The 18,292-nt window shown below is 44.3% G+C and overlaps 1 protein-coding gene across 1 annotated transcript in view; it reads right to left on the minus strand.

The window, feature by feature from the left end:
* Positions 1-225: 225 nt before the first annotated feature.
* Positions 226-18,292, minus strand: part of LOC126419097 (uncharacterized) — a 230,011-nt gene continuing 211,944 nt past the window's right edge. The window contains exons 9-10 of the mRNA XM_050086195.1: positions 14,899-15,172; positions 226-2,315 (exon numbers count right to left, since the gene is read on the minus strand). Coding sequence (XP_049942152.1) covers positions 2,120-2,315; positions 14,899-15,172 — 470 coding nt within the window. The 3' untranslated portion in view covers positions 226-2,119. The remainder of the gene's footprint in view (positions 2,316-14,898; positions 15,173-18,292) is intronic.

Genomic DNA, 18,292 nt, shown 5'->3' on the forward strand with positions numbered 1-18,292 from the left:
GTGCGACAGTCTATGAACCAACGAGTGCTTGTGTGCAGAAGAATGGAGGGCATTTCGAACCTTCCTTGAATAGTTTCTGACGCTAGAACTTTCATACGTCGTTGTTTCAATAAAAACTTAGAACCTAATGATTTATGTACACATCCGCGTTGCCCTTTATCTTATTTTCGTCTCTTGAAGCGCCCGCCCAATCCGAATATCTTTCCCCCCTGCCTCTCCCCCAAACCTGCCCCTTCCTGTAGTTTTAAAAATATTTGTAATACACTCTTTGTAAGGGTGTCTTTAAGGTGTGGTTGGAAGATAGTTCAATGTGCGCTTGCCTGCACTGACCGATAGGACCAAAATCATTTTGGGTTCCAAAGACATTTAGATACACATGAGATCATACTCACCTTCAAAGAAGATAGACTGATGAAAAACAAGCTTATGTTTGTAGCATTTGTAGACTTAAAGAAATGTTTTGACAATGTTCATTGGAATATATTCTTTGAAATTCGCATGGTGAAACAGAGATAGTGAAAAGTTATATATATCTCTTACAGAAACCAGAGTGAATTCGAAGGACACGAAAGGAAAGCAGTACTTGAGAAGGAATGTAATAGTTGTAGCCCCTCATCGATATTATTCAACCTGTACATTGAGCGAGCATTAAAGGAAAACAAGATAAATATTGGAAATGGAACTCAAGTTCAGGAAGAATAAATAAAAACTCTACGTTGTCGATGACAAAGTAATTCTATCAGAGACTTGGAAGAACAGGTGAATGGAATGGATAGTTAGTTGAAAACAGTTTATACGATGAATATCAACAAATGTAATAGAATGAAGTTGACTTAAATCAACCGATCCTGATAGAGTAAGAGTAGGAAATGAGATATTAAAAGTAGTGGATGAGTTTTTCTATTTGAGCAGCAAAGTAACTGACGATGGTCAAAGTAATGAGGATTTAGAATGCAGACTAGCAATATTGAGAAAAGCAATTCTGAAAAAGAGAGTTTGTTAACATCGAATAAAGTTTTAATTATTAGGAAGTTTTTTCTAACGGCATTTGACTGGAGTGTAGACTTTTACGGAAGTGAAACGTGTACGACAAGCAGCTCAGATATGAAGAGAATGGAAACTTTTCAAATGTGGTACAACAGATGAATGTTGAAAATTGGGCACACCTTTACTAAAGGAAAGGATAAACTGATAGGATGCACCCTGAGGCATCAAGCAATCGGCAATTTGTTGGTGGAATGGAGTGCAAGGGATAAAAATTTTAGAGAGAGAGAGAGAGAATAATGCTTGATGGTGGCACGAACCGATCGTTGCGGCAATACATATAAACAATTTCGCTTGCTGAGCTAGTATGAGTGTGTAATAGCTTTCTGAGCCATTAAAGTCTCTGATGATCTCTCCGGCAGTGGAAGACGAACGTTAGGCAGAAAATTATACCTTGAACCACGGCCCATACATCAGATTACCATCAAAAACGGATGTAAACTGTGGCAGTTATGCAAAGAGAGTTTCATTGCTTTCATTTGGTTTGACGGATTATTTTGTGAATCGCCAAATTACAGAGGCTTTAGCAGGGCTTGAAGAGAGTGGTAGTGACATAACTGAAAGTATGAAGGGAGGTCGTACGTCGTGGCTGGATATCTCAATTAGTAAGAGAAATATACGTGAAAGGTAAAACACTGGTACATCACAAAGCATTAATGTCGCAGCAGGTTACGGAACAGCTCATACTCTGCTCCAGAGTGACATATATTGGGTATAACAGGATTATGGACATAAAATTATAGTATAGGTGAGATGATCGACGTGAACTAGGAGCTGACCAGTGTGGGTGTGGTAGCTGATTGCTCGCTATAAGCTCGCATCTCTTGGCTACAGATCGAGTACGGCCCCTGACAAAAACAAAGTGAGGTGCTTCCCTGAATTGACCAGGATGCAGTTGCGAACGCAACACGATGAAGTGTTACACCGTTTCCTCCCGACTGCTTACGCATTAACCATATGGAAAATGCGATGTTTGTTGAGAGCCAGTCGAAGATAGTGGATGAAGAGACGGTACGTGTTCTGCCAGCAACAGGGCACCGGAAGGAAGACGCTGACCATCCCACTGGTCGACCGGCTACTGCAGACATGGCGGCGAGAACGGGGCGATGTTGATGGAGTCTCGCATGCTGAAGTAGGTGGCTGCCAGAGACGCGGCGATGCCCGCCACGACGACGGAAGAGACCAGCAGCGTCTCCCAGATAGACAGAGGGCCCTCATCCGAAGCTCCCTCCAGGGACAGCAGGCGACACGCGGTCGCTCGCAGCAGACCGCTGCAAAGGCCAACACACAATATACCATGAGCCGTGGCGTGGTGTGCAGTGTAGCGTAACACACAGAAAATAACCTGTAGAAGTACACGATATCTCTCTTAAGTATACATCACGATGCACCGTAAGTTCGTTGCATGCAGAAATGTCGTAAGATAAGGGGAAAATGTGATCATCACGTAACAAATGTTACTTTTACAATATTCAGCACACACTTTATTAGTTCAAAAGGTAAGACATTAAAGTTTGTAGTTAGTGTTATTTTAGGTAATTAAAATCGTAATTTCTTTTTTGAAAAATCTTACACATTTATATTTAAATGATTTTACGCAATTTAAAAGCTCAAATAAAACTATTATCCGCGTCAATAACTCTTTTTATTTCATCCCAAGACGCATTTCGAGACTTTACACTCTCGTCCTCAGGTGGAAGAATATTCTAAATGGATGCAGCCAGTTTTTTGTGGTTCATTTTGCCACAAAAACGTATAAAAGGCACTTGTTATCGTAATATGGGACTAGGATTATAAATTTTAAACGATGATAGAGCTACTGCACTGGAGTACACTGTAAGTAAGTCTATCACCGTTATAATTTATAATCTCAGTGCCATATTACGGTAACAATTGTTTGTTATACGTTTTTGTAGCGACATAAAACCACAACAAACAACCGGCTGCATCCAGTAGCAAACTTGAAACATAATATCATTGTTCCAACTGAAGATGATAGTGTAAACTATTGAAACGCGTCGTGGGAAGAAATGAAAAGAGCGACTGAACGCAGATAATTGTTTTATTTGAACTATTATCATAAACAGTTGCAGTTCCTTTGAACAGTCCAACAAAGACGACCTACGTTTACGCAATTTAGCACAGAGTACACTTTAATTGACAAAACTATTACGTAAATACACACACACACAACAAAGGTGCGGCCAAACTTTCAGGAAACATTCCTCACACACAAATAAAGAAAAGATGTTATGCAGACATGTGTCCGGAAACGCTTAATTTCCATGTTAGAGCTCATTTTAGTTTCGTCAGTATGTACTGCGCTTCCTCGATTCACCGCCAGTTGGCCCAATTGAAGGAAAGTAATGTTGATTTCGGTGCTTGTGTTGACATGCGACTCATTGCTCTACAGTACTAGCATCAAGCACATCAGTACGTAGCATCAACAGGTTAGTGTTCATCACGAACGTGGTTTTGCAGTCAGTGCAATCTTTACAAATGCGGAGTTGGCAGATGCCCATTTGATATATGGATTAGCACGGGGCAATAGCCGTGGCGCGGTACGTTTGTATCGAGACAGATTTCCAGAACGACGGTGTCCCGACGGGAAGACGTTCGAAGCAATTGATCGGCGTCTTAGGGAGTACGGAACATTCCAGCCTATGACTCGCAACTGGGGAAGACCTAGAACGACGAGGACACCTGCAATGGACGAGGTAATTCTTCGTGCAATTGTTGATAACCCTAATGTCAGCGTCAGAGAAGTTGCTGCTGTACAAGGTAACGTTGACCACGTCACTGTATGGAGAGTGCTACAGGAGAACCAGTTGTTTCCGTACCATGCACAGCGTGTGCAGGCACTATCAGCAGCTGATTGGCCTCCACGGGTACACTTCTGCGAATGGTTCATCCAACAATGTGTCAATCCTCATTTCAGTGCAAATGTTCTCTTTACGGATGAGGCTTCATTCCAACGTGATCAAATTGCAAATTTTCACAATCAACATGTGTGGGCTGACGAGAATCCGCACGCAATTGTGCAATCACGTCATCAACACAGATTTTCTGTGAACGTTTGGGCAGGCATTGTTGGTGATGTCTTGATTGGGCCCCATGTTCTTCCACCTAAGCTCAATGGAGCACGTTATCATGATTTCATGCGGGATACTCTACCTGTGCTGCTAGAACATGTGTCTTTACAAGTACGACACGACATGTGGTTCATGCACGATGGAGCTCCTGCACATTTCAGTCGAAGTGTTCGTACGCTTCTCAACAACAGATTCGGTGACCTATGGATTGGTAGAGACGGACCAATTCCATGGCCTCCACGCTCTCTTGACCTCAACCCTCTTGACTTTCATTTATGGGGGCATTTTAAAGCTCTTGTCTACGCAACCCCGGTACCAAATGTAGAGACTCTTCGTGCTCGTATTGTGGACGGCTGTGATACAATACGCCATTCTCCAGGGCTGCATCAGCGCATCAGGGATTCCATTCGACGGAGGGTGGATGCATGTATCCTCGCTAACGGAGGACATTTTGAACATTTCCTGTAACAAAGTGTTTGAAGTCACGCTGGTACGTTCTGTTCCATTCCATGATTAATGTGACTTGAAGAGAAGTAATAAAATGAGCTCTAACATGGAAAGTAAGCGTTTCCGGACACATGTCCACAGAACATATTTTCTTTCTTTGTGTGTGAGGAATATTTCCTGAAAGTTTGGCCGTACCTTTTTGTAAGACCCTGTATACACAGACCCACAAACACACACGCTCACATGTACACACAAACTCGCACGCACGCGTGCACGTACCATGATGTCATACGTGAAATTACTTATATCTGTCTACTTTTAAATTTTAACTCAATTGAAACACTAACGATAATAATAGTAAAACTGTGAGTTATTGTCTAATGTCTACATTAAGGGTCAGCGTTAGGTCGAAACAGTTAGCCAAATGTTGCAGAATTGCTGTAAGGCTGCAGCTGTCATTAGTATGTAAGTTTTTTTAAAGTGAAAATGGTTAATGAAAAGAGAACATACATAGTGCAGGTGTCGAAATTTGTTAGGAAAAAAGTATAAGACCTCTTCCACATCACGTAAACAAAAAAAAAATGGTTCAAATGGCTCTGAGCACTATGGGATTCAACTGCTGAGGTCATTAGTCCCCTAGAACTTAGAACTAGTTAAACCTAACTAACCTAAGGACATCACAAACATCCATGCCCGAGGCAGGATTCGAACCTGCGACCGTAGCGGTCTTGCGGTTCCAGACTGCAGCGCCTTTAACCGCACGGCCACTTCGGCCGGCACGTAAACAAAAACCAACGAAAAATCCAGGACGTTTTCTGGGAACCAAAATGAACAGTTGTCGTAATCAATAACTTAAAACTCCATTGATTTAATCAAGTAAAGCATCAGAGATCTTGTGTTACGTTTCCTGCTTCAAAAATCCAAAGATTTCTCAAAAATCTCATCCTGGCCACTTCAGGAAACAGCAGTTTGCGACAATTACACCTTTTTGTGAAAATTTTCGTAAGTTTATACGTTGGAGGAGCTTTACGGCAAGAACTCGAGAAAATAATTCGAACACCTAGAGTACACGGTAATGTTATCAGTAGATCAATACTAATTACAAAATGTGTTATTTCAGTCTTACTCAGCGTATGATGATTTTGAAATGTACTTCAGTATTCAGCATGGTGGCGTCGTCGGAAAAAAAGATGCAATATGTAGGCCAGCTGACTTGACGTTTACAGGTGGTCCCGATGTCTGATTTTTCTTCCGATGGGCCCCGCCTTACAATGAGCTGACGAAAGTCATGGGATAGCGATATGCACATACACAGATGGTGGTAATATCTCGTACACAAGGTGTAAAATGGCAGTTCATTGGTGGAGCTGTTGTTTGTACTTAGCTGATTCATGTGAAAAGGTATGGGACGTGTTATGGTCGCACGAATGCCATAAACAGAAATGGTTCAAATGGCTCTGAGCACTATGGGACTTAGCATCTGTGGTCATCAGTCCCCTAGAACTTAGAACTACTTAAACCTAGCTAACCTAAGGACATCACACACATCCATGCCCGAGGCAGGATTCGAATATGCGACCGTAGCGGTCGCGCGGTTCCAGACTGAAGAACCTAGAACTGCTCGGCCACAGCGGCCGGCTCATAAACAGACTCTGAATGCGGCTGTAGTTGGAGCTAGACGCAAGGGCCATTCCATTTTGGAAATCGTTTGGGAATTCAACAGGCTGAGATCCACAGTCTCATCAGTGTGCACCTGTTCCGATTTCACAGTCTTAGCTCCATCGCTTTCTGGGCCGACGTATATCCCTCGCCCAATGGGGAAGGCCGTAGCTACTCTCCTATAACGTCTCGAAAACACAGTGGTATAGTTACTCAGAAGATGGTGCCCAAAGACTTACAAGAAGCAAAGGTGAGAGGCGAAACCATCGAACGATCCCCCAACACACAAGGCTTCACGTTGCACAGGAGACTTATCTAGCGCAAGTATATTCTCCAGATCACAGGAAAGGCATTCGGAAGACAGGGAACATTACCTCCTCTTCGACCCCATGTCTTCTCTTCCTTCACGTTCGCCTCACTCTATACAAAACAATGGTGTTGTCGATACTGGAATATGTTGCTATTGTATGGGGCAACACAGCATAATGGAACCTACTGATGCTGCGGACAGTATACAACCGCGCCTTAAAACGTGAACTGGAAATATCTTCTTGGTATCTTACATAAAAGATTCACGATATGGCGGGGATGCTGCCCCTCCATGAGTGCTTCAAGAAACAGGCGCGACAATTCTATGAGAAAACGCCCACGGAAGCAGTGCAAAAATTCGTTCTCCAGGCCAAAAAGTCCAACTGCGCGAGACTACCACTGCCCGACCTGCTTCGCAACAGTGTTACTGCACTACCTGGCCAGGGCGCAATGACAATAGTGACGAACACTTTCAATTCCCACCGACTTCGTTGTGCCTGATGCTGCGCATCATGTTGTTGTTGTGGTCTTCAGTCCTGAGACTGGTTTGATGCGGCTCTCCATGCTATTCTATCCTGTGCAAGCTTCTTCATCTCCCAGTACGTACTGCAGCCTACATCCTTCTGAATCTGCGCAATGTATTCATCTCTTTGTCTCCCTCTACGATTTTTACCCTCCACGCTGCCCTCCAGTACTAAATTGGTGATCCCTTGATGCCTCAGAACATGTCCTACCAACCGATCCCTTCTTCTAGTCAAGTTGTGCCACAAACTCCTCTTCTCCCCAATCCTATTCAATACCTCCTCATTAGTTATGTGATCTACCCACCTAATCTTCAGCATTCTTCTGTAACACCACATTTCGAAAGCTTCTATTCTCTTCTTGTCCAAACTGTTTATCGTCCATGTTTCTCTTCTTCAGAAACGCTTTCCTTGCCATTGCCAGTCTACATTTTATATCCTCTCTACTTCGACCATCATCAGTTATTTTGCTCCCCAAATAGCAAAACTCCTTTACTACTTTAAGTGTCTGGTTTCCTAATCTAATTCCCTCAGCATGACCACTATCCATTCCGTTCAACTGCTCTTCCAAGTCCTTTGCTGTCTCTGACAGAATTACAATGTCATCGGCGAACATCAAAGTTTTTATTTCTTCTCCATGAATTTTAATACCTACTCCGAACTTTTCTTTTGTTTCCTTTACTGCTTGCTCAATATACAGATTGAATAGCATCGTAGTTGTGCCTAATGCTGCACATCATAGTTACGATTGGAGAAATAGCGCGACGCCACACTTGGAAGTACAGAATTTCCACTTATCAGCTGTCACACCTCCTTTATAGTGTTCAATGAGATCTTGTACTCCATCGTGTAGATAAACGATACACAATGATAAAAAATAAACAACTGACAGATGCCGGAGTCGGGTCACAATACCTCACGTAATGGCCAATTGAATTAGAGGCAGCTGATGTGTTGCCAAAGAGAAGAGCATAGTTCGGCGTGTCACGTAAGTAGGATTACGACAAGCCGTGTACTGGCCATGGGCGTGACACCCGATTGCAGCCTGGGTAAGACCCACGGTATCACCTCTTCTGATCGCACCTAGTTAGTGGGTCGCATTGGCTTCTGGCAACTCACGCAACACTGTGCCATAGTGAGGCCCCTGAGTACATCGATTCGAAGAACTTCACCGCCGCCAGAGGCAACTGTCGTGTTGATCACAGTGGCTCTCATGACTTTTAACAGCAGATGGTTGGTTGGTTCGGAAGAGGGGACCAAACAAAGAGGTTATCGGTACCATTGGATTAGGGAAGGATGGGAAAGGAAATCGCCCTTTCAAAGGAACCATCCCGGCATTTGCCTGGAGTGATTTAGGGAAACCACGGAAAACCTAAATCAGGATGGCAGGACGCGGGTTTGAACCGTCACCCTCTCGAATGAGTGTCCAGTGTGCTAACCACGGCGCCACCTCGCTCGGTTACAGCAGATGTGAGGACTGCAGGCCAGTGAATTACGAACTATCTCGGTGCTGGGTAGCATCAATTCTAGACCAGCCATACCCTCGAGACTAATGCAGGTCGAGTGTGAGCTGTAACTATCGCACGGCAGCAAAACCTAGTAGAAGAGCTAACGCGTTAATGGGGTATCGATACGCCGAGAAAAATTAGTTCTAATTTCGGAGACCAGGTGCAAATCTGGCGCTCTACGCTGTTTACATGACGATACGACATCCACGGTGTCAGATGGTAGAGCACTTGCCCGCGAAAGGCAAAGGTCCCGAGTTCGAGTCTCGGTCCGGCACACAGTTTTAATCTGCCAGGAAGTTTTATATAGCACATACTCCGCTGCAAAGTGAAAACCTCATTCTTTCCATCCAAGGTGTTATTTGACAAGCCATGATGTGAATCAACGATATGGCTATCGAGAAGATAGAAATCTGTAGCTTTTACTCTTAAGTCACAGTGCAGACGGAATGTCGCAACGAAGAGGAATTACGAAGTACAGTGATTCAGTAACCGCCCAAAAGACACATGGCTGACGAAACATCCAACCTGCTGACCACCGTCGGCGTTACGTCAACATATGATACGACCACTGTAATTAAGCACGGCACAGCACTGCAGCAATCTTCCCTGCTTGCCACCCACCATCGGCCAGCAAAACAATTCGGTGTGGAGGGACTACCAACAAACAGGCTCGGTGGCCTGCCAGCAGCAAATAGTTCAGTAGAAGAGGGCAGCGGAGTTGGGTATCGGTTTAAACGGCCTCCACCATCCAAAAGTCAGCCAGACTTTGGGGTCCGCGATTCGATGTCAGCAGACTGTCCACAGAATCTTGTGCACGAGACGGGCCAGCGCCAAGTTGCCACTGGCTTCGCTTTTCGCAGTTGCTTCCGCCTACAAGAACACTGCACTGTCATTAGCTGACCACCAACTCACATAGCGCAGTGCCTCATCAGCGCAAGTTGTCTCCAGGCATGGCTGCCTTTGCTGCGTCTGTTACAACGACCACTGAATCGGCTCTAGGCCGCAGCCAGCAGATGAGGGCGCACTCCAGTGTACAACCGAGCTTGATGCAATAGTAAAGAGTTTTACTGTAATCTGTATGACTTGGAGCGGCCACCATCACCTTTGTCGGATTCCTGCCTCCTCCGTCCCGCCAAATGAAACCAGAAGGCCTGGGCAGAGAAGAGGCTACGCCATCGTGATGAATCGGATCAAGGCACCCCCATCTTACAACAACGGACTGTGGAAACGATTCGTTATAGTCGAATACACGTTAGTAAATGCTGACAGCAACATACGAGTACGTCGGAACCCATATCAGATGACCCATCTCATCTGCCTTCAGGAAATTATTCATGTAGGTGGTGGAAGGACTTTCACCCGAGGATTATTTTGGAGGAATGAAAAAGAGTCCTTTTACGTCTATCGTCGTCACTGCACTCGGCAAGCGAAGAGGTCTTTTAGTGAGGTAATGTTTTACTCCATCGCATTCAAACTCAGTCTGAACTGTTTGTAACACACTACTCATTTGAGTCCCTTGTGCGATTCTCACCCCCCCCCCCCTTTTCACAAATAACACATCATAGCAATCCTTCACTTGGTCGAACAGTTTCTGAGTGCGATCCATGATGTGTGGAGTATCTGTGGAAAGGCCAGGCTAACCCATAATCCTGAAGAGGGGCAGCGTCCTTTTTGGTACGAGCACAGGTTAGTGAACGCACCACAACAGTACGAGTGTATACGTCAATTACTTCTGCAGATGATGAAGAGATTGAAACAATATGTCATAACGTGAACGAAATTATTCAGTTATTAAAAAGATACTGGAATTAGGTGGTAGTAAAAGGAAGAGAAGTAAAAATAGTAAGAAAACATGGATTGAAGAAAGGAATGACAGACACCTCGTAGAATTTTACGTAGAACATAATTTGATCATCGCTATCTACTTAAGAATCGTGAAAGAGATTCTATATGTGGAGGAAACCTGGATGCACTGGAAGGTTTCAGACTGATTATATGACGGTAAGAAAGAAAAACATATCTTAAACTCTAAGACATTTCCAGGGGCCGATGCGGACTCTGACCATAATTTATTCTTTATGAACTGCTGACTGTAAGACGCTGCAGAAAGACAGAAAATTAAGCAGAATAAATCTGGCTAAATTGAGGGGACCAGAGATTGTTGACAGCTTCTGTGGGAGCGTTAGGTAACGTTATACCGAAACAGGAAAAAAGGTATGCAACAGAAGACAAACGAGTAGCTTTGAAAAATGAAATAATGAAGGCAGCCGAGGATCATATAGGTAAAGGAAAAGGATTAGTGGAAATCCCTGGAAAACATGTGAGATATTGAGTTTAACTGGCGGAAGGAGAAAATATACAAAAATGTAGCAAGCAAAGCAGATGAAAGGAAATACAGTCGTCTGAAAATGATATTGACAAAAAGTGCAAACTAGTTGATCAGGAAAGACTAGACGACAAATGCAAGACTGCATATCTAGGGCAAAGATAGATGTCGTGTACAGGAAAATCAAAGAGACCTTTGGAGTAAGGAGCAGTTGTATAAATATGAAGAGCTCACAGGGCAAGCAGTACGCAGCAAAGAGCTGAGCGATGCAACAGAACGATTATATAGAGGGCCTATCTGAGGTAAACAATCTTGACGACCATATTACAGACAGAGAAGAGCAAGCAGGTGAATATGAAATGGGAGACATGATACTGCCAAAAAAAATTGTATAGCGTACTAAAAGACATAAACGGAAACGAGGCCCCTTTTGTAGACGAGATTCTCTCAGAATTGTTGGCATTCTTGTGTGAGCCAGACACGACGGAATTATTCCATCTGCCCACTTGGTCTGTAAGAAATGTGAGAGAGGCGAAATATCCTCAACTTTAGGAAGAACGTAGTAATGTTAATTACAAAGACAGCATGTGATGACACGTTTGAATGCTACGGAACCATTAGTTTCGTAAGTTATGGTTGCAGAATGTTGACAGAGATTATTTAGAGAAGAATGCCAAAACTGGTAGACGTCAACCTGTTCTGGAGAAATCTAGGAACATGTGAATCAGCACCGCCCTTACGACTTATCCTAGCAGATACTCGTAGGTTGAAGAAAGGCAAACCTATGTATATGTCATCTATACATTTGAAGAAAGCATTTGATAATGTCAACTGGAGTGCACTCCACGAAATTTTGAAGGCATCAGAGACAAAATACATGAAGAAAATTTTAGCTCTGAGAAACATGCTCACTGCAGCTTTCGTTTTAACGAATGAATACTCCCGTACGCAACCAATCCTATTTGTTTTAGAGCTACAAATAAATTAGACTGTCACTTAATGAACCCAAAAAAAAACAAGAAAAGAGGTTTATATTATACAAAACAAGCTCCACCGTACTGGAAACTTCTGCCCATTTCTTCCTTTCTTTCCAAAACTTTTAGTTTCGATTATTTTATAGTAATATGAAGCAATTTTTTGATATTCTGTTATCTTCAGTTCACGTACTGGCGTCAACTACATGTCCCGATTTTTCTGTATCACTTTTACCATCGATATACTGTTATCGGAGCTGAAGTACTCAAGGCGAAGTAATTTATCGTCTTTTTGGCACGTTACACCGTGACTACTAAAACATTGGTCCCGCCACTTTACTCGTAAGCGTTGCTGAAGGCACCATAGAATTACGCTTCAAAACAAAAACAAAAAAATGACGAACTACGAAGGAATCACTCAAATTATCAGAATGAGACGGGGACTGGTAGATGTGATGTACATGTACAAACAAAGAAATGAGTACAGTCTCAGAAAAATTGGATGATTTATTCAACGGATAGAGTTTCGCAAACTGAGCTAGTCAAAAGTGAGTTTGTCCACCTCGGTCTTTATGCAAGCAGTTGTGCGGTTTGGTATTGATTGGCAGATTTGTTGAATTTCCTCCTGAGGGTGATCGTGCCAAATATTGTCCAATTGGCGCGTTACATCGTTAAAATCCCGAGCTGCTCGGAGTGCCCCGCACATAATAATCCAAGCGATCTCGAGTGGGGAGAGATCCGGCGACTTTGTTGGGCAAGCTAATGTTTCCCAGACACGAAGACAAGCAGTAGAAACTCTCGTCCTGTGGGGGCAGGCATTATCTTGCTGAAATGTAAGCGCAGGATGGCTTGCCGTGAAAGGCGACAAAACGGGGTGAAAAAACATCGTCGATGTACCGCTGAGCTGTCAGGATGCGGTGGATAACAACCAAATGGATCCAGCTATGAGAAGAAGTGGCACTCTAGACCATCACTCCTGGTCAGGTTTGTACCCCATCACTGTCTGGGGCGTCTCCAGACACGTCTTCGCTGGTCGTCAGAGCTCAGTTCGATGTGAAACTCATCATTGAAGACAATTCTACTCCAGTCAATGAGGTTACAGGTCGAAGACACCACGGAGACCGTCTCAAGACACGTCTTTCACCAAAATAACGTGACCAAATTACGTATATCTAGCGTCCTGTCTGCTGTTCAATTCAGCATCCCAGTTTGGGTATTTCAAGGCTGCCTGTTGTGTATCTGTCTTACACGCTTATCTCAGGTATCTGTAGGCGCTTTTATGGTTCATACGTATGTTAATGTCATTATCACTATATTCCGTCTACTTGTGAATCTAAATTGTTTTAATCTTTCTATTTCAGTCAATGAGATTCTAGGCCGAAGACGTCTCTGAAAACGTCCAGGACAGCAGTAGGATATGAACCTGAATGCCACGCGCCATACGGCTCTACAACCAGGAGTCTGGGGTCCATTTCATTTCATAGTTGGACCTCTCTGGCTGTCATCAGCGGCAGCTTTACAGCAAAGCGGCCGGTCGACGATATCAAAGTCCTATTTTGCTGCCCTTCATGGCAGACCATCCTGGGCTTACATTTCAGAAACACAATGCCCAACTGCAAACGGTGCGAGTTTGTACTGAATGTCTTCGTCCTTGCCGAGCCCTACTTTGACGAGCAACCACACTACAGTTATAAGAGTTGAAGGATATAAAAGGGTGGCCATAGTTGAGAAGGAAGCGAGGCATGGTTGTAGCCTATCTCCGATATTATTCAGTCTGTACATTTAGCAAACAGTAAAGGAAACCAAGGGGAAATGTAGGGACTGAATTAAAGTATATTGTGAGGAAATAAAATCTTTAAGGTTCGCCGATTTCGTTGTAATTCTATCAGAGATGGCAAAGGATTTGGAAGAGCAGATGAATTAAACGACTAGTGTCTTGAAAATAGGCTATATGATAAACATCAGAAAAAGTAAAACACAAGTAATGGAGTGTAATCAAATTAAGTGAGAGGCCGTAGGAATTAGATCAGAAAATGAGAAACTAAAAGTAAGTAGATGAGTTATTCTGTTACTAGGGAGTTGCATTGACGGCTGTTTCGTTCGGACTCAGTGTTAACTGCAAATGCGCAGACTTTCTTAGCACGCATTCGCTAATGCAACTCCCTAATAAGCAGGCGATCCTGAATTCCAATCCCAGTCCGGTACACATTTTCACTCGTCGCGCTGATTCCGCGTTAAGTTCTGCTGTAGCTGACTTCAGTAGTTTCTTCCCTTTCCTTTCCTTTCTCCTCCCTCCAAATTCAATTTGCATAAATTTAAGTGATGGGGTCATCAGTCCCCTAGAACTTAGAACTACTTAAACCTACCTAACCTAAGGACATCACACACATCCATGCCCGAGGCAGGATTCGAACTTGCGACCGTAGCAGTCGCACGGTTCCGGACTGAAGCGCCTAGAACCGGTCGGCCACATCGGCCGGCTGTCAGGAGGTGCTCCATTTCGTCGAATGATGTGAGCTTCGTGTGAGGTCAGCAAATTTTGAAGTGGAGAGGAAAATTTACGAAAATAACCGGGGAAACACATTCTTAAATTCTGTAGGAGCTGCAGCTGCTTTATTTAAAAACGAAAACGTCTACTTGTTGCATATTGCCGATTTTTTACTGCAAGAAAACGTAGCTCCTGAGGTAAAAGACGGAATTTAAAATTAGAGTCTGTATTCAAGCATGGAAATGCGTATTTAAGGCAAATCGTCAAAATAATTTTACATCTTGAAATAAAATAGGGCAGTTTTGTTCAGTTGCTTTTCGCAATGATATAAATTTCCATACTTTCATTACAAGGCCATGTAGAAGAGGAAAGCACGAGAATCCCTATGCGGTCTCAGCTCTACAACTCGTAAAGTTCGTACAGCTGCAGAGTGCTTAACAGGAGCGTTCCGATACTGATCCGGCCATCAGTATGTGACGTCACGAGTGTGCGCGCAGGCCTGTAGTCTAGGCGGTGTTGGCTCTACTGACCTCTCGGCAGTGCCGACAGGTGGCAGACTCGGCGGCAGCGTCTCGTCGACGCTGTCGTCGGTGGCGGTGTAGTCGGGCGCCGGGACGCGCCGCGCCTGGTCCTGCATGGTGCGCAGGCGGGCGTACACGAGCGGCGGCAGCAGCAGCATGAGCGGGCCCGTCAGAGCGCCGCCCACCAGCCCCATCAGCAGGTCGAAGCGCGGCACGCCCTCCGCCGCCAGCACCGCCAGCCCCACGAGGGCCGTGCGCAGCAGCGCGCGCTGCCATCCGAAACCTGCCGCACAGAACGCGCTCCCTCACCTTGGGCTGCACCACATACACTCGTGTCCACAAGCTAAGGCATCTGCGGAGAGACATTCGTTCACGGTTATCTACAAAATCCGCAAGCCACCCAGTTGTCGGTGTTCCAACCACCAAAAAATTATTAGTCCTGTTGTACGTCTACGTCTACAAAGTCTTACCTAACAAGTTAAGTATACAAGATGCCCATGAAGCCTCTTTACAGTTTCAAAAAAAAGTAGCAAAGACAAGCGGTATCTTCTTCAGGTTTGTACTATGCACTCTACGTCTACATCTACATCCATACTCCGCAAGCCACCTGTCGGTGTGTGGCGGAGGGTACCTTGAGTACCTCTATCGGTTCTCCCTTCTATTCCAGTCTCGTATTGTTCGTGGAAAGAAGGATTGTCGGTGTGCTTCTGTGTGGGCTCTAATCTCTCTGATTTTATCCTCATGGTCTCTTCGCGAGATATACGTAGGTGGGAGCAATATACTGCTTGACTCTTCGGTCGAAGAATTTTGGAACACGTATTGTGTTCGAGTATAAAGACTTTTCTGGAGACTAGAAATCTACTCTGTGGGAATCAGCATGGGTTTCGAAAAAGACGGTCATGTGAAACCCAGCTCGCGCTATTCGTCCACGAGACTCAGAGGGCCATAGACACGGGTTCACAGGTAGAGGCCGTGTTTCTTGACTTCCGCAAGGCGTTCGATACAGTTCCCCACAGTCGTTTAATGAACAAAGTAAGAGCATATGGACTATCAGACCAATTGTGTGATTGGATTGAAGAGTTCCTAGATAACAGGACGCAGCATGTCATTCTCAATGGAGAGAAGTCTTCCGAAGTAAGTGTGATTTCAGGTGTGCCACAGGGGAGTGTCATGGGACCGTTGCTGTTCACAATATACATAAATGACCTGGTGGACGACATCGGAAGTTCACTGAGGCTTTTTGCAGATGATGCTGTGGTATATCGAGAGGTTGTAACAATGGAAAATTGTACTGAAATGCAGGAGGATCTGCAGCGAATTGACGCATGCTGCAGGGAATGGCAATTGAATCTCAATGTAGACAAGTGTAATGTGCTGCGAATACACAGAAAGATAGATCCTTTATCATTTAGCTACAAAATAGGTCAGCAACTGGAAGCAGTTAATACCATAAATTATCTGGGAGTACGCATTAGGAGTGATTTAAAATGGAATGATCATATAATATTGATCGTCGGTAAAGCAGATGCCAGACTGAGATTCATTAGAAGAATCCTAAGGAAATGCAATCCGAAAACAAAGGAAGTAGGTTACAGTACGCTTATTCGCCCACTGCTTGAATACTGCTCAGCAGTGTGGGATCCGTACCAGATAGGGTTGATAGAAGATATAGAGAAGATCCAACGGAGAGCAGCGCGCTTCGTTACACGATCATTTAGTAATCGCGAAAGCGTTACGGAGATGATAGATAAACTCCAGTGGAAGACTCTGCAGGAGAGACGCTCAGTAGCTCGGTACGGGCTTTTGTCAAAGTTTCGAGAACATACCTTCACCGAAGAGTCAAGCAGTATATTGCTCCCTGCTACGTATATCTCGCGAAGAGACCATGAGGATAAAATCAGAGAGATTAGAGCCCACACAGAGGCATACCGACAATCCGTCTTTCCACGAACAATACGAGACTGGAATAGAAGGGAGAACCGATAGAGGTACTCAAGGTACCCTCCGCCACACACCGTCAGGTGGCTTGCGGAGTATGGATGTAGATGTAGATGTAGATGTAGATGTAGGTGAAGGTATGTTCTCGAAACTGTAACAAAAGCCCGTACCGAGCTATTGAGCGTCTCTCCTGCAGAGTTTACCACTGCAGTTTATCTATCATCTCCGTAACGCTTTCGCGATTACTAAATGATCCTGTAGCGAACCGCGCTGCTCTCCGCTGGATCTTCTCTATCTCTTCTATCAACCCTATCTGGTACGGATTCCACACTGCTGAGCAGTATTCAAGCAGTGGGCGAACAAGCGTACTGTAACCTACTTCCTTTGTTTTCGGATTGCATTTCCTTAGGATTCTTCCAATGGATCTCAGTCTGCCATCTGCTTTACCGACGATCAACTTTATATGATCATTCCATTTTAAATCACTCCTAATGCGTACTCCCACATAATTTATGGAATTAACTGCTTCCAGTTGCTGACCTGCTATTTTGTAGCTAAATGATAAGGAATCTATTTTCCTATGTATTCGCAGCACAATACACTTGTCTACATTGAGATTCAATTGCCATTCCATGCACCATGCGTCAATTCGCTGCAGATCCTCATGCATTTCAGCACAATTTTCCATTGTTACAACCTCTCGATACACCACAGCATCATCCGCAATAAGCCTCAGTGAACTTCCGATGTCATCCACAAGGCCATTTGTATATACTGTGAATAGCAACGGTCCTATGACACTCCCCAGCGGCACACATGAAATCTCTCTTACTTCGGAAGACTTCTCTCCACTCAGCAGTCATCGAAGTATTTAAATTTAAATACAGGAAACAGCAACCAGTCATTTTTTTGAATAGTTATTTATTGATTCCATGACCCGGTTTTCGAGCCATTCCGGGCTCATCTCCAGATGGTTTTCCGGAGGTTGCATGGCTGTTTCAGGCGTGTTGCTGGCTTGCGACAGCTTGGGGGGCTTTTGTTGTTGGCATCCACCTGTCTGCTGCCGTTGTGATAGCCAGCTGGCTCCACGTGTACTGGATGCTGACAAAGTTTCTTTATAACAGTGTATATTCATACATGTGTGAAAGTGTGTGAGTGGTACCATGTGGCCATCAACGGCAGTAGCCGTTTAATGGACAAAGTAAAAGCAATTGGACCATCAGACCAATTGTGTCATTGGATTGAAGAGTTCCTAGGTAACAGAACGCAGCATGTCATTCCCAATGGAGAGAAGTCTTCCGAAGTAAGAGTGATTTCAGGTGTGCCGCAGGGGAGTGTCGTAGCACCGTTGCTATTCACAACATATACAAATGGCCTTGTGGATAACATCGGAAGTTCACTGAGGCTTTTTGCAGATAATGCTGTAGTATATCGAGAGGTTGTAACAATGGAAAACGGTATCGAA

The sequence above is a fragment of the Schistocerca serialis genome, chromosome 9 (assembly GCF_023864345.2).
Source record: "Schistocerca serialis cubense isolate TAMUIC-IGC-003099 chromosome 9, iqSchSeri2.2, whole genome shotgun sequence".
In the NCBI taxonomy this organism is placed as follows: Eukaryota; Metazoa; Arthropoda; class Insecta; order Orthoptera; family Acrididae; genus Schistocerca; species Schistocerca serialis.